General features: G+C 44.6%; 2 protein-coding genes across 4 annotated transcripts in view; one reads left to right on the top strand and one right to left on the bottom strand.

Annotated features, from left to right (window-relative positions):
• ND-23 (NADH dehydrogenase (ubiquinone) 23 kDa subunit) overlaps window positions 1-78 on the bottom strand; it is an 81,601-nt gene extending 81,523 nt beyond the window's left edge. Inside the window, exon 1 of one of the 2 annotated variants that reach the window (XM_084599663.1) lies at window positions 16-78. The gene's annotated coding sequence lies outside the window, so the exon portion shown is untranslated. The remainder of the gene's footprint in view (window positions 1-15) is intronic. The other variant, XM_084599665.1, reaches the window with a different exon arrangement.
• Window positions 79-1,334: 1,256 nt separating this feature from the next.
• The window catches only part of LOC146197758 (dCTP pyrophosphatase 1-like), an 80,255-nt gene continuing 64,469 nt past the window's right edge, over window positions 1,335-17,120 (top strand). For both annotated transcript variants that reach the window (XM_084599673.1, XM_084599672.1), the window contains exons 1-3: window positions 1,335-1,573; window positions 1,670-1,780; window positions 5,034-5,068. In XM_084599673.1, coding sequence (XP_084455799.1) covers window positions 1,416-1,573; window positions 1,670-1,780; window positions 5,034-5,068 — 304 coding nt within the window. In that variant the 5' untranslated portion in view covers window positions 1,335-1,415. The remainder of the gene's footprint in view (window positions 1,574-1,669; window positions 1,781-5,033; window positions 5,069-17,120) is intronic.

Consider the following 17,120-nt stretch of genomic DNA (forward strand, 5'->3'; position numbering starts at 1 on the left):
TCTGCAAGTTCAGGTCTCGGATACGGACTCAGTCACGGAGGCTCGGTTACGCTCGGGGTGTCTCGGGGCATGCTCGGAGTCTCGCCCAATGTGGCTTTTGCAAGCTGAGTTTTCGTTTACTTTCAAATAATTAAACGTGTTATTTATAAAACAAAAATATAACACCAAGAATTTAACAATTACTTTTGTTTATTTAACACTTATTAGCATTTTTTTGCTTAAATTTATAGTTATAATGGATTGAAATGTTTCAGTACTAGGCTTCAGTGGTTTCAGCAGTTTCAGTGTCATCACCAACCTGTCACAAAGATAGACAAAGGGAAAAGGAGTTCGGATATTATGAAACACAGGGCCCTCTGGAATTATAACAGGTATGAGGTTGTTAGAGGGGTATGGAAGGGTGTTATGGTACCAGGACTCACTTTTGGAAATGCAGTCCTGTGCATGAAATCAGAAGTACAGTCAGGCCTTGAAATCAGACAGAGAAAGGTAGGTAGATTGGCATTGGGAGCACATGGCAACACACCTAATGAAGGAGTCCAGGGAGATATGGGCTGGGCATCATTTGAGGTTAGAGAGGCAATTAGCAAACTAAAATATGATCAGAGACTAACCGAAATGGAGGAATCAAGGTGGGCACGAAAAATGTACAAGCACCTCTTCATGAAAAGCCTGAATACGAAATGGACTAACAGAACCCGAAAGCTCAGATTCAAGTACCTAGAGTTTGGAGATACACCGCAGCAAAACAGCAGCATTGAAAAGCAGGTAAAGGAGGCAGAAAGGAAAATGTGGGAGGAAAGAATGCAAGGAAAATCAGCATTGGGTATGTATAGAACTCGAAAACAGGATATAAAGAAAGAAAGTTTATTCGACAACTCACGAGGGAGCTCATTGCTGTTTGAGGCTAGGACAGGGGCCCTCAGAACAAAAACGTACAGGAAAAAATTTCAGGAAGTAGATATATTATGCGCGGCGTGCGGAACTGAGGAGGAAACAACGGAACATGTTGTTCTAAGGTGCCAAAAACTTCGTCCTGCCCTTCCCGCGGAAAAAGCGGCAGATCTGGAGAGAGCGCTGGGATTTGCTGGGGAAGATGGACGAATGGATGAGGAACGCGTTCTTATAACAAAAGAGAGGTTAGAGGATTGGTGGAAAAAGTCAAGAGAATAAAGAGAGGGAAAAAAGGGAGGGGGGCAGATACGGGCGAATTAGAAGCTAAAAATGGAGAAGAGATAATTATATTTCTTTTAATTTTTTGGCTAGGCGGCGCAAGCTGCCGCCCGATCCAAAGGGCAGAGCCACTATCATCCATCCATCCATCCATCCACAGAGGGCGCATCTTCTTGACCAAAACAGTTCGCACGTGTTTCATTGATTAATCTCCTCTGAGATATATATATATATATTTATACATGAGCGTTCGTGTTGTACTGCAAAAAAGATTTGCCTTAAGCAGGAGCATAACGAGAAGAATGTCTCAAGGCTCTCGTAGCAATGAAACTGGAGCCGAAAAAGTGTCATTAGATCCCGACAAGTTTAAATTCAGCTCCAACTTGAGCCTGGAGACAATGTTAGTACCACTTTGTAAACTTCTTATCAAGATTTTGTACGTGGGAGGCTTTTCCTCGAGCTTCGGTTTCCTCACCTCCCATTTCTCTGCTTTCAGACGCCAGATCCAAGCTGATTTTGCCAAGGAGAGAAACTGGGAGCAGTACCACTCGCCAAGGAACATCCTTCTTGCTATGGTCGCAGAAGTAGGCGAAGTATCCGAATGCTTGTAGGTGTCTCAATGCGTTTACCTTTTCAGGAAGAGAAACGATCGCACACACATTCACGCGAAAAAAAAAAAAAAAAAAAAGATTCACTACGCTTTTTTTTCTTTCACTCGGAAGTTATTGAGTTGGAATATTGAAGAGAAATGGGCAAAATAAACAGCTGAACCGAAGTTCTCTTGTGTTAACTTAAAATTAGTATAACCGCATCACCCTCATTGTGTTTTGCTCTGTGAGGTAGGCTGAAAATCTGTCAAATATTTGATGAACAAACCTTGTTCATGCTATTGATGAATATTCAAGGGTAAATTAGCTGTGGCTATTTGAAGTCCGTATATGCAATTAGCAGTGAAGCAAGGTAAATGAAATAGTATGTCAGTAATAGCAGGTTACCTGCCATGGGATATAACTTCCTTAAAATGGCAACATATGTGGCAATAGTCAAATGCAAAATTATTCTGGGTAGCCTACAAAGTGCAGTGTTTGAAGTTAGAAAAATTTACATTGGTGGAACTAAGGAAGCTAATAAATGAATACTGGGAATTTCTTTTTGTATATCCATCAGTTTCAGTTCTGTATTTCCTTTTTAGTCTTTTAGGTGCATTTTGCAATAATGACTATGTCTTGTAGCTTCATATCTTGAACTCTTTCAATTTAGGCTTGGTGTGTTAATCTGGAAATTTGGTGTACTCAAACTCGAGATTTTATTCCATAAACACTGAGCTAACATAAAAAAGGCTTCTTTTAATTCGAGCTCCACATAATTTAATCATTTTTTTCGTGCTGTTTCAGTTCAAATCATGAGCCGGCTGTGTGTATGTGAACTTTGATGGTTGTACAGCAATGTCTATATAGAAATTTTTGTATTCATGATTTTTAAAAAATGCTTGACCAGTCATTGACAACATTCTGGAGGATAGGTTAGAACAGTGAGTATGAGAAAAAATATTGAAAGGCCCCTGAATGGCATGGCTAGTGCAGAGAAATGCTATAGTTTTACCTGCAACTATTTGAGTGCAGGTATAGCAACTGGTCTAAGGTTGTCCTGATTCTATTAGCGATTACCTTAGTAAATACCTTATATGTAACAGACAGTAAGCTGATTGGTCTGTAATTTTTAAGGTCCTTAGAGTCCCCTTTCTTGTGAATGAGGATAATGTTTGCATTCTTCCATGGTTTCGGTACCGTCGATGACACCAGGCACTGCGTATACAGGGTGGACAGTTTTTCTAGCACAATATCCCCCCCGTCCTTCAGCAAATCTGTAGTTATCTGATCCTCTCCAGCTGATTTCCCCCTTTTCATAGTTTCTAGTGCTTTCTTGACCTCGTCCTTCGTCACTGGTGGAACGTCTGACTGTTTTTTCCTACCGCCAATCTCATTACGGTCCTGACTACTTTGGCTACTGTAGAGATCTGTATAGAACTCCTCGGCTACTTTGACTATCTTGTCCATATTAGTGATGACGTTGCCCGCCTTGTCCCTTATCGCATACATCTGGTTTTTGCCTATGCCCAATTTCTTCTTTACCGCTTTAAGGCTTCCCCGTTCTTTACAGCATGCTCAATTTTCTCCATGTTATACTTCCTTATATCGGCCACCTTACGCTTATTGATTAGCTTTGATATCTTGGCCAATTCGATCTGGTCTGTTGGATTGGAAGCTTTCATACTCTGGCGTTTCTTAATCAAATCTTTCGTCTCCTTAGACAGCTTACCGGTATCCTCTCTAACTATCCTACCGCCTACTTCTACCGCGCACTCAGTAATGATATCTCTGAAATTATTGTTTCTTGCCTCAGGACAACCTTAGACTGCAATCAAGCAAAGGATCAAGCAGGGTTTCGGAAACGGTACTCTACCCTCGATCATATCCATACCATCAATCAGGTGATAGAAAAATGCTCCGAATATAACCAGCCCTTATACATAGCATTCATTGATTACGAAAAAGCATTTGACTCAGTTGAAACCTCGGCAGTGATGCAGGCATCGCGAAATCAGGGGGTAGACGAGCCGTACGTGAAAGTGCTGGAAGATATATATAGTGGCTGCTCAGCAACCATAGTTCTGCATAAAGAAAGTAACAAAATTCCCATAAAGAAAGGTGTTAGGCAAGGAGACACAATCTCCCCAGTACTATTCACAGCTTGTTTAGAGGAAGTATTCAGAGACTTGGAATGGGAGCAGTTAGGGATAAGGGTAGATGGAGAATACCTCAGTAATCTGCGATTTGCTGATGACATTGCCTTGCTAAGCAACTCGGGGGATGAACTGCAAATAATGATTGATGACCTAGACAGAAAAGGTAGGCTTGAAAATCAATATGCAGAAGACTAAGGTAATGTTCAACAGCCTCGGGAAGGAACAGCAGTTTACATTAGGTAGCGAAATACTGGAAGTAGTAGGCGAATATGTATACTTAGGACAGGTAGTAACCGCAGATCCAGACCATGAAAAGGAAATAACAAGAAGAATAAGATTGGGATGGAGCGCATTTGGCAAGCACTCGCAGATTATGACTAGCAGCTTACCGGTATCGCTCAAGAGGAAAGTATACAACAGTTGCATCTTGCCTGTACTCACCTATGGGGCTGAAACGTGGAGGCTAACCAAGAGAGTTCTACTTAAGTTGAGGACAACCCAGAGGGCTATGGAACGACGTGCAGAGTGGGTCAGAGAAATAACTCAAGTTACCGACATTCTAGTGGAAATTAAGAAGAAGAAATGGACATGGGCAGGACATGTAGTGCGAAGAGAGGATAACCGATGGTCGCTGAGGGTAACAAACTGGATTCCAAGGGAAGGAAAGCGTAGCAGGGGGCGACAGAAAGTTAGGTGGGCGGATGAGTTTAAGAAGTTCGCAGGGGTCAAGTGGATGCAGCTAGCACAGAACTGGGTTAAATGGAGAAATATGGGAGAGGCCTTCGCCCTGCAGTGGGTATAATCAGGCTGATGATGATGATGATAGCAACTGGGCAGAGCATCATTAAATGAAAAATTATCAACAATGTTTAAGACAGCTTTCTGATAAGAAAAAAGTGACTTTTGCCCTTAAAGGATTCCCCTGCAGCCAGTGGGATTGTGGAAGATGAATGGGCATTCACTGCGGCGGAATACTGTGGCAGCATAAAAATCGTTCAGTGCCATTGGCAGAAAGGAGGGGCATCTGCCACTTTTTACCTGAGGTATATGGCACCTTAAGGTTTCTGCAGCATGCACAGTTTGTTAAACAGTGGTGTGTTTGCTATCTTTTCAGCCAGTGGAAAGGTGAAGTCAAAGAAGGCCTTCTGGGTGAGTATAGACCGTTTTACCGAGAGCGAGCAGGAGAGGAGGAAAATACTCTCTAACCAGATTTCTTGCGCTGGCTCATTGGTGCCAGTACCGAGTGGGCTGTGCATTCGCACGCTTCAATCATAGTAGAGCGGCCTTGCACCTCGGTATATTGCTTTTTGGAGACCTAAATACCTTTTTAGCACCCCTTTTAGTGGCAGTGTCATAGGGACAGCAATGCGTGACCGTGGACTGCACAAACAATCAAAGATATCTCAAAATTATTGGCCAGGGTGTACGTGGGAAACATGCAACGACAGTCCGAGTGCGGCTGTATAATGTTTTTGCTTCACCGCTTTCCAGTCTATCCTGATTTAATTCGCCTATGAACGTTTTGTGTAAGCCAGATAGACTTAGTACCAATGACGACTCACGAATACGATGCCCATTTTACTTCCTCCGCCATAGTAAATACGCATGCCGGACAGGCCATGCCTCCTCTGCGCCAACGATACACGGTGGATCTCTTCCGCCAACGCCTGAGGAGCGTGCTATAATCTGTTCTTCACTTAAACAATAAGCCGATAGCAAAAAAAATTCTTTCTTGCAGATTTCTGACCCTTACTGTGTTGTTGATAATTGCAATACAAACAAGTTTCGAAACACATTGCCGCTGGTGCGGCGCGTGGCTCATTGTCTGCACGCTGGCTCCGCTGCTAAGGCGTCGCCGAATTTACATCTTTCTTTTACTGATACAATGGGATCGGTAGTAGGCAGTTCCATGAGAGACCATTTACTGTAGCGCTGAGCAATTACAAAGCGCAGTCGGATGTGCTTTCGGTGCGAAACAATTTAGGTCTATCGACCGACCACTAGAGAGTAGCACTCGGCGAGGATGCCGTCGTCCGCCGCGCCAGCGTGCGCTGCCGCTTTCATAAGCGCTGCTGTATGTGCCTCGAACTTGTCGTTTTCATTCATGGTATAGCTGAGAGCGCACGTTTTTCGACGTTTTGCTCAACAGTATGTCGTGCAAACGATGCTGCTACGACAGGACAGGGTACGACATTGTTGCGCCGCAGGACAAACAACAAGGCTGCATAAAAACATTGACGAATGGTACTTTAGACACTACTTATTTTATGTGCTGTTCTAGAACTGTGGTTTAACTTGAAAGTATACATTGTTGAAGCAGGACAGCTCGATCGTATATCGAAATGGGTCGCACTTCATGTTAAATCAATGCGGCGATGACTGGAAAGCATCTTTCGTTGTATCTGTATTCCGCATTCGGTAGCTGCCCGTACGGTTCATTCGTTGTGTATTTATGTGTACAGTTACCATTGCGATTATAAAATATAACTGAAAATACATGTACCATGAAAGATAGAACAGATACATCCTCACAGTTAACTCTGACGAATTCGGCCAGCGGAAGCAGAGCGTAGTCCTTTGCAGTGGCCACAACCGCTAGTGCTGTTTCCAACAGCTGCCGCCATGTCAAACGCATGGTATACGATTTGCTGGCGTGTCGAACAAAGCACAAAATAGCACCAAGGTGTCTGACAGCTTTCACGAGCACCGCGAGACAGCACTTTTATACTGCCGCATCGCACCATCAACACGCACAGCAGAGCCCAAGATGGCGTCAAGAGCAGCTAGAGCGGACTTTCCCAGTTTGGCTCATATGGGACGCCACCATCAAACTAAGATGGCTGCGCCTAGGCATCAAAACTAAAATCGTCTATACTAGCCAAACTCTTGCACAACTGCTGGAGGCAAGTGTACCAGCCTACTGCAACAGGCTTTGTTGAAGTGTAAAGGTTGCGCAATGCTAGAGGGCAAAAATGAAAGCGAGAGACCCAGCATAAGCGCTTATGTCTTGGTCCTCTTATGCTGAGCAACATGATCCCCTGCCAACTAGCCCAGACAACATATTTCAATGCTATTATTTTGCAGAGTTATCTTTCAATCAGTGGCCTGTATTGTGCTCTATATGCTTTTTCTTGCCTAGCCAGGTGCTGTTAACAAATGTGCAGTATTATCTGCACTAAGGCTTGATAAAAAAATGCTTCTAGCCCATACGGATGCCTTATGTCATGGAAGGAAATTATAAACTTTGTTTTATAGCTGATGCCATTTTGTTTTGTTTGCTACAAGCAACAACATAATATGCTTAATTTTTCATTAATTAGGTAAGTGGCAACATCAGGTGCAACAGAGACACACCCCTTTTAAGATAGTCAAATCTCATTACTATGAACACCACATTAACGAATTTCTCAAATTAACAAACCTTTTAAAAATCCCCAGCAGATTTCCTATGTTTTCAATGTAAAAATATTTCAAAATTATGAATTTCAATATAGCGTATATTTCAGACTAACATACATACTTTTTCTTCTATAATCCAGGAACGTCGGTATTACGAATTCGTCTAAAATTAACAGCACCACACCTCTTGCGTGAAACAAAAACCGCCATTTCTATGTATATGGTCCATGGGCTGTAGCTATCATCATCAGCATATCTAGCGCAGCGCCACCACAAAGCTGTGGTTTAATATGCAGTAGCCAGCAGGCCTAGCCGCCTGCCTTTTCTCTTTTTGTGTTGTGTCTTGTTCGACGGTCGATCGTTCGTACCATTCACGGGTACAGGAAGGTGTTTTTTTTTTTATGCCACGGATTATCTTATTGCGAAGTATGTGCGAGATCTGACGATGACTGCAGCTAGCAAAGGTACCAAGAAGATAGGAAAGCAGCAACTTTCGCTTCAAGAAATCGACGCAGCGAAAAAGCAAATCGGCCTCTGCAGACTACAAGCATAATGCCTCGTCAACCGCCGAGGTCATTTTGAAAGAACGAGACAAGCTTTTCAAACTTCAGGGAACACTGAAGATGATGTCTATTGAACTCGGATGTTTTGTTGCGCACGAACAAAGTGTACTTTCGTTGCTCGGTGCAATCGCGTACCCTGTAGCGTATTGGCAAACCATATCCCATAAAAGCACTCGAGCAGACGACGCTTTGGCCCGTGATTCCTCTGAGCAGGGTCACCTGGTGACAAATAGTGGAAATATTGTCAAAACGAATAAGAGCTCATTTAAAGGCCACTAGTCCCGTCAGTTTTATGGCGCAATGGATTAACACTATTGGTCTTAGCACGGGTGCCATTGAAACATCAGTTCGAATCCTGTATTGCAGTTTTTTCCCTGAATTATTTTTTTTAATTCACAACATTAAAGGAACTTGTCAACAACTTTCCTACGGTGTGTTCCCCTTTAGGTTGCATTATGTGATGTTTTTGATTCTTAATAGCAGAAAAACCAGCCTTTAGCAGAGCCACGAGGTGACAGTATGACAATGGTTACACTGAGCAATTACCTTCTCCACAATCATTTCCTGGCTTCAGTGAGTGTATGTCACCTTTAGCTTGCTTTCAGAGACACCTTTCAGCAACAGTTGGTGTGACGATGGTTACACGCAATTACCTTAACGACAGTAATTTCCTGCCTTTAGCGAGTGTATGGTACCCTTAGGATGCGTTCACAGACATCTTTCAACAAGAATCGCTGTTTACAGTGAGTGTATGTTACCTTTAAGTTGTGTTCACACACACCTTTCAGCAACAATCGCCGTTTAACTTGCTGAGAGCGTCGTCTGCTCTAGTGTTCCTATGGGATATGGTTCGGCAATACGCTGCAGTCGTGTGTGCGGTACGCACCAGGAGAAAATAACTGATTTTTTCAAATAAAGCAGCTTTGAAGTTAGTGTAACGTTTTCATTTGAGATTCTGCTTGTCTGCACACATGCCTAGGTACATTATTTTCATACCTAGGTTTGACCACTCGCTTATAACAGATGGTTTTTCATTACAACGTTTCAAAGTAACGAACGATTTTTTGCGGCTCTGCGGGATTCGATATATTGAGCTTTTGACTGTACATAGTTTATGGTTTATGAAACTTAATGCCCCAAAGTACTTTCTAAAATATACCAGCTAAAGGCAGCCAAGGTATTAAAGGGCCACTGTCCTAGGGAGCCTACATGTTGCGTCGCAGCGCTCCTGCCCCGCGCCAACGTTCATACCCGTGCGCCTCGACCCCTACGTCAGTGGCGCCCTCAGCGAGGAGAGCGGCAGCGTCACGCAACTTTACCCGACGACGCCGCTGTATTATTCGTGCGACGCGTTGACAGGCACAGAGTATAAAGGAGGCTATGACTCAACATACACCATCCTGTGATATATGACTTGACGGTGTAGACTAAAGTTCAAGCGTTATTCACAATTAACTAATCAATGACTGTTAACAAAGACCAGCGATTAGTGTATTGCAATAGTACTGGATATAAGGTATACCATGATATATAACTTGACGGTGCAGACCAAAGTTCAAGTGTTAATCACAATTAACTAATCAGTGGCTATTAACAAAGACCGCCGATTAGATGTAAGCTATCCCATGATAAATGACTTCACATTGTAGCTTAAAGTTCAATTGGTAATCACAAAGACTGGCAATTAGGGTATTGCAATCATACTGTATGAAAGTTATCTTGTGATATATGATTTGACGTCACCTCAAGTCCAAGAGATAATCAGAGTTAAATAATTAGCAGCTATTAACAAGGACCACCAATTAGCGTATTGTAATTGTACCAGATATAAACTGTCCAATAATATGACTTGATGCTGTAGCCTGAAATTAAATTTTTAATTACTATCAACTAATTAACTATTCAATATTAGTACCTAAAATAATGTTAATGCAATTGATCATATTGACCTACAACAGCTAAATAATTGACATTTGAATTGTTCACCTGTTCTGGTTTCAACATTCGAGTTATGGCTGTGACATCAAAGTCGAGTCTAGGTCATGTGAGGGATGAATAAAGAGCAATATAATCATTTCTTTGTCATTTTAATTCACCACAGTGCTAGAGCCAGCTTACCTGAAGAACAGGACTCACAGCAATCAAAGAATCGGCTATTATATCGCTGTTTTTCATCCCTCATGCGACGTATGCTCAGTTACAAGTCAAGAATGCAATGGCAAATATCCCTCAAAGGAGGCTTTTTGGCCAGTGGCATCAGTTCTCAACCCTGCTGACCTTCCAGACAGAGGGTCACCTGGGCACTGAATGCAACTCCCTTTGTCACCTACTGGTATGAAAGGAGAAAAATGCTTTTGCGCCTCAGTTGCTGGGGGGTTCCTCTGTGCTGACAGCTTCCTTTGAGAAATTTCACTATTGCATTCTTGATTTGTAACTGACCTTAGACTTGACGTTAACATCACAGCTATTGCTTGGCTGCTGAAACTGAAACAAATGAGAAATGAAAATTCAATTATAAATTATTTACTGGTTGTAGAAAAAAACCACATAGTGGTTAATATACAAGAATGTCTTTCACGTAACTAACAGGAAAAATCCAACCATAATTAAAATCACTCGCCCAATATGCGCAGAAAGCTTAATCAGAGAAGGCACTGTAGAGAAAAGCGGATTGTGTCATCTGGTACACGTCTCAGGACATTGAAGTGGCACCGCTGTCATGCTGAAGCTTTTTATATTCCATGAGGTACCTTTTGACTCATAAAAAATATAGTTTGCATAAATGGTACCTTGACGGAAACAATGTAGCTAGCCATTTTTCGAGCCAATCTGCTTTTGCATTCACAATTCGTTCCTTAAGCCAATAATTATAAAGTTAGTTGATTACTGTTTGCTAATTAATTAACTTTTACCAGCTAAAAATAGTGCAGACAAGGCCAGAAGACTTTCATCAGTCCTCAGCTAGTTTCACTACGCTAGGACTCGACATCTTTTTCAAAATGTTGATTTCATTTAGGTGGAACACTTTATACCACCTGTGTGAAAATCAAAATGCAAGTATAGTGTGTATCATTGTATTGAAATATATTTCCAGTTTTGGTTAGAGCTCTGGTAATACTCACCTCTAATAATACACATTCATTATAAGGAGTTTGTGTGATGGAACAGCAACATCCAAAAATATTCATTTGAGACGATAAAGAATTCCTGTGACTAGTAAAATGCAGTGTTAGACTTTTGGAAGCTCTAGGTTCCTTGACAGATTACCAATAGGAAATACTTGGCTTGGTTATTTTAGTAGGAGCAGAGACACTGTTTCACTCTCTCACATGCTGGACATGAATTACATTAAACTCACAGAAACTGTAACAAGTTATACTACCGCAAACAATTCAAATCTTTATATGTTCTTTTTCGACAGCCGCCGGTATACGGCCTTATTCACTGTGATTGTAGCGCAGTGATCGATTATGTACTCTTTGTTTATTCATGCTCCTTGTTGCCTTGTCCTTGTGGCTTTATCATTTCCTTTGTTGCGGTAGATGCTTCGAGATATATCTCGAAAGATTGCAGCCACACGCGTGTGTCTGTACAATGTTCCAGGGTATGCTAGTGTGAGGTTCTTTTCTTTAACTCTTCTGGCCACCTTATTCTGTGGCTTATTCAGAGACAGCAATCTGAATAGACGACCAGACTGACCAAGCTAACAACGAATACTTTTATGTACACGTGGACGGGACGAGAGTAGAACGATCAAGTGGGTCAAAGACTTAACACTAAGTTATCTACAGTCACCAGTTAGTTCGTTGGGTGGAGAAGCCGGTGCGGACGCTCCGGGCAGTCAGAGTTCTGCAGGGTCGGTGCAGTAGGGCCTCGGTAAGCCCAGCGGAAGGCTAGGCCACCGGACGGGGCCCAGTAGAGGCAAGAGGCCTCGGGTTGCCTTTCCACGGCCGATGCGTCAGGCCTCCCCGACGTGCCTGGGCTCAGCACGGCGCCGAACACACGTGCCAGTAAAGAGCTGGCGCTGCGGCACTCCCGGACCCGACCACCGTTCCGTGTTTTCGTGGACGACAGGAGAACAGGACAGGATACGGCCGGCAGGCCCCAGGTCTGGATCCCCGGGTCAGGCCTGGCAGAAGACGCACCGCTCCGAGCTCCTTGGACAGCCGATCGGCTCCGCTGCTCGCTTGTTCTCCCCTGCTCGTGCCTCGCGTTCCTCGAGCCAACCTTCACGTTTTTCTCTTCTTCTTTCTCCAAACGTCGTTTTCTTTCTTCGTCTTGTATCAAATTATCATACGTTCTTCACAAATATGCCCCCCCTTTGAGAAGTTTTTTTTTTTCGGGAAAAAAAACTTGGGGCCATGACACTGATGCACTCTTTCGGAGGACAACCGCACACCACAACACTGCTGCACCCATCACTGCACACCCCACAGAGTGGCCACACCATTGCTATTGTCTGCTGAGAGTCTGAGTCACTGGCGCACACACATTCGTACTTATACAAGTAACATTAACACTCACTCAACACTTGTCAGAAGAAATAAACTCTTAGAAACATACTGTGAACAGCACGACAACACCTCCAGAAGCTTTGTACGAAATGTGCTCTAAGACGATATATCTCCAACGGCGTTGGAAGACAGCACAGAGATTAACATTGTCTCCCGTATCATTCTCGGTTCAACAGTTGACTATTTTGTATCGAGTCTCGGTTCCCCAGTCCACTCTGGGACCAAGGTTCTTCACTGCACGTTGACAACGGAGTTTTCGACTCGACGTTATCAAGAACTATGAAGGATGAAGTTTGTAGGGCATTCACTGGCTGGCGCTCTTCGTAGCTTTTTGTGTTAATGGACATGCGTCCTATTGGAGCGTTCCTCAGGTTTCCTTTTGGGACAGTCCTCTGAAATGCATCGCACGACCTCACAAACTGCTTAATGTCAGCTTGCACCCCTGGCCAGTAAAAGTCATCAAGCACTCTGGCGGTAGTTTTTCTGACACCCTGGTGGCCGACAAGTGCACTCCCATGTGCCTGCACGAGGACCTGACGGCGCAAAACCTTCGGAACGACCGTTTGTTTAATTGCTTTTCCTGGACAAAGTTGATAGGTCCGGTACAAAAATGCCGTCACTTAGATGGAAGGTGTAGGCCGTCTGCCCTTTTCCGTGATAGGTTTTCTTAAGCTTGCGACGACACACGTCTAAGCTGGCGTCCTCTTCTTGTTTCTTGCGAAAAACAGACCGGGATAAGTGGAGTACGGTTTGAGTGGCATCCAAACCAGTCCCTGAAACTTTCGCCGCCAGAACCTGGAAAGAAGCACTGGACCCATCATCACTGGCAGGTATGCTTCTCTGGCCCGTCAAGACTGTTGGAGCGTCGGCGAATGGGGCGCTTGCACCCGGAACGTTGCCGATAATTACGTCATATAATGGCGTCGGCAGGCACCTAGCATTAGCTTTGCCTGTGAAGTATGGCGACTTGATAATAACCTCCGCCTCAGGCGCTTCGATGTAAGAACCATCCGCTAAACGTACAGATGCTCGTTCACCGGTATATGCAGCCTCGGGCACCAAAGCCTGACGCACCACGATGCTATTAGAACCAGTGTCGCGCAGCACCGACACTGCTTGTCCGAACACTTCTCCATGCTCCACTGGCATGTTGTTAATAATCTGAGATGGACTAAGAGCCGAATCGTCCCTTCGAACATCTAGGCATGTTCTTCCCAGCTGACGACCAGGGCGGAAATCTCGAGGGGACATGCAGCAAGCAGACGTCTCCCGGTCACTTGAATTTCTGTATTGACACCACTGGGTTTCATGCCCAGATTTGCGACATAATGTGCAATATGGGAGCTTCGGTTTTGTACGGCAATCTGCCGATCTATGTCCGATCTTTTCACAGATGAAGCATCGAATTTTAGTCTTTGGGTTTGGGGCTGCGTCCTGCGGTTTCGTAGAATTCTGCTCAGCTCTATCTTTAAAAAACCGCGAGGTTATTCTGTCGGTGAGCCTCAAGAAAGTTATCGGCGGCCTCGGCAATCTCGTCCACCGTTTTACAATCACGTTCTCGCAAGAAGAGAACTAAACGATTGTGACAGCTGTTTAAAAACTGCTCAGCCACTATCATGTCCCGAACCACTTCAAATGTGCGACCTTGTCCTCGCATCTCAACCCAGCGGTCAAAAAAACTTAACAGCCTTGTGGTGTACTGGGAAGCTGTCTCACCATCTTGCGGCTTGCTTCCACGAAACTTCTCTCTGTAGCCCTCAGCCGTGAACCGAAACCTCCGAAGTAAGGCAAGTTTCGCTACATCGTAATTGACTGAGTCCTCAGGAGAGAGTCGTCCAAAGACTCTGAGAGCTTCTCCGCCGAGGCACAGACTCAAAGCCGTGGCCCACTTCTCTTTCGGCCAGCCTTGGCCAATGGCGACATGTTCAAAACGCTTCAAATACGCATCCAAATCGTCCCTTTCCTCATTAAACAGTGGAATCAATCCATGAGGACTACTTGGGAAAGACGGAGCTAGTACGGTACCGTGCTCAGCGTTTCCAGAACGAGGGGCGTTTTCTCCCAATTACGCAATTCGTACTCGTAGCTGCAAATTCTGGTTTTCTTGCTCCAAGCGCTGCTTCGCCGCTTCACGTTCTGCAGCTCTCTCTTCGCGTTCTGCAGCTCTCTCCTCGCGTTCTGCAGCTTTGTCTTCCCTTGCCTTTTGCAATTTTTTCTCCACCCACTCGCGTAACTTGACTCCCTGCAAACCTATACGTTCCCCTATCGCGAGCAACTCTGGTGCACTCATTTTTCTCCAATCTCTAGCCGCGGGAAAATGTTGCTTGGCCGGCCTGGTCCTGCCGTGGACGCCAAAATTGTGAGGTTCTTTTCTTTAACTCTTCTGGCCACCTTATTCTGTGGCTTATTCAGAGACAGCAATCTGAATAGACGACCAGACTGACCAAGCTAACAACGAATACTTTTATGTACACGTGGACGGGACGAGAGTAGAACGATCAAGTGGGTCAAAGACTTAACACTAAGTTATCTACAGTCACCAGTTAGTTCGTTGGGTGGAGAAGCTGGTGCAGACGTTCCGGGCAGTCAGAGTTCTGCAGGGTCGGTGCAGTAGGGCCTCGGTAAGCTCAGCGGAAGGCTAGGCCACCGGACGGGGCCTAGCCTTCAAATTATCATACGTTCTTCACAGCTAGTCACCGTTTGTAGTTTTATCTCAATCTTTCTTCGCTGCCTTTAAATTGACCGCTGACGCGTGAAACGGGCATTCTCTGTTTGACGACCGGCGAGCACATTTGCTGTTATCGCCACCGCCGAATCATTTAGTTCTTTTGCTTGTGCAACTCAGCCAAATAAAGAGTTTCTTGAGTGCTCTCCCAGAATCTTCATTTCTTGTCATCGGCCTTGTCTCCACCACGTGGAAATACAGTCGAATGCCTCTACAACGAAATGACCTGCATAAAGAAGGATTGTGTAGGTTCCGGCTGCATTCGTATCTTTCATATGTATTGTGAGCACCTCTACTATGAAGTCCAGTACAAAGAATCTGCTTATACAATGAAGAAATTTGGCCATCCCAGGTGGCTAATTCGCTCCTTTACAACCAACATATGTAACAGCACTCTCATTACCCTCCGCAGCTTCCACTGAGTTACAGAGTACTTATGAAGTGCCAGTTATTACCACTGCGAAGACTGCTCAGGAAATTCCGAAGTCCGCATTAGCCTGTTAACCGCACACCAACACAAAACATATGCACAGAGCCAACAAAAAGCAACCCTAAAGGCACAACGATCTCCGCGCTCCCTTCCGTATCTGGCGCTAAGTAGCAAGCTGCAGTGAGCCATAATAAACTGTAGTTAGTTGTAGACTTGGAAGCCAACAGTGGCAACCTCTTGAACAACACATGAAAACACAGGCGAAGAAGCCAGCGGCTAAAGCAACGAATTTTGCACCGATCCAATCTACGAAATGACGTAATCTTTAGTGAGAGCTTACCAGCACTTCTCCCTCCACTAATTCGGACACACGTTGTGCCTGTACGTTTGTCTTTGCACTGGCTAGCCGAGGGCCACTTTCCCTTTGTTCTCCTGCACGTTCAGAGCAGCGTTTGTTGTCAACTGGTGCGATGGAGTGCAGAGACATCAAAAGCACATCAGAAGTTCCAAATTGTCAGTGCTGTTGCGAGTGGCCGTAAAAAGAAAGGTGTCGTAGCAGAATGTGGGATCAGTGCATCGACGCTGTCATATTCCTTAAAGACAAGGTGCAAGGTACAAGCACAAGTGACACAAGTTGAGACAGACCCATAATGGAAGCAGATGTGCACTGCCATTTTCCATGATGTCGACGCCGTCGTCTACAGGCGGTTCGCCAATGCACACATCAGAAGGGAAGTTAGCGGGCCTTCGCTCTGTGAGAAAGCCAAGGAGCTTGCTTGTGCCTTCGTTGTTGAATACACGTTCAAGGTGACCGGCGGATGGCTGAGTAGCTTCAAAGAACACCATGGCATTGTTTTCAAAACCTTAGTGGGAGAAGAAGCCAACACACCACGCTCTCTTGCTGACAGCTTGAGCTAGTCGGAGCTGCTCAAAATCCTGCAAGAGCACAGACCAGAAGATATATTTAACGCTGACGAAACTGCCCTTTTTTATGAGCTGCGTCCTGATCCTGAGAAAACACTATGCAAGAAGAAAGATTGTTGTAAAGGCAGGAAGAAGTCTAAGCCACACTTGACCGTGCTATTTTGTTGGAACGCTGCAAGTACGCAGAATCTGAAGCCACTTCAGGTCTGCGAAACGTCGATGCTGCAAAGGCTTAGCCTTCCGGCTGATTCTGGGTGACAGCGGATTTGTTTCAAGCCTGGCTTTTGCAGGTGGAAAAAATGATGCAGCTGCAGAACTGCAAGATTGCCCTTGTTATTGACAACTGTGACGTGCGTTGCTAGAATACCTGAACATCATTTTTTTTTTGCCACCAAACTGCACCTCCCTTCTGCAGCCGTTAGATCAAAGCATAATACGATCTGCCAAGGCACACTACTGCACAAGAATGCTGCAGAGAATTCTGCTTAACTTCGAGCAGAAAGTTCGACTGCCAACTAAGATTAACGTTTGCCGAGCCGCCGCCAGACATTGTGCATCGGGAAGGCGGGATTTGTTAAGCCTCAAGACATCGCTAGTGACGCACCTGACAAGTGCACAGATGACAGGGACTGTTCCAATGCTGCTG

The sequence above is a fragment of the Amblyomma maculatum genome, chromosome 3 (assembly GCF_055883805.1).
Source record: "Amblyomma maculatum isolate TAMU_Amacu chromosome 3, ASM5588380v1, whole genome shotgun sequence".
Taxonomy (NCBI): Eukaryota; Metazoa; Arthropoda; class Arachnida; order Ixodida; family Ixodidae; genus Amblyomma; species Amblyomma maculatum.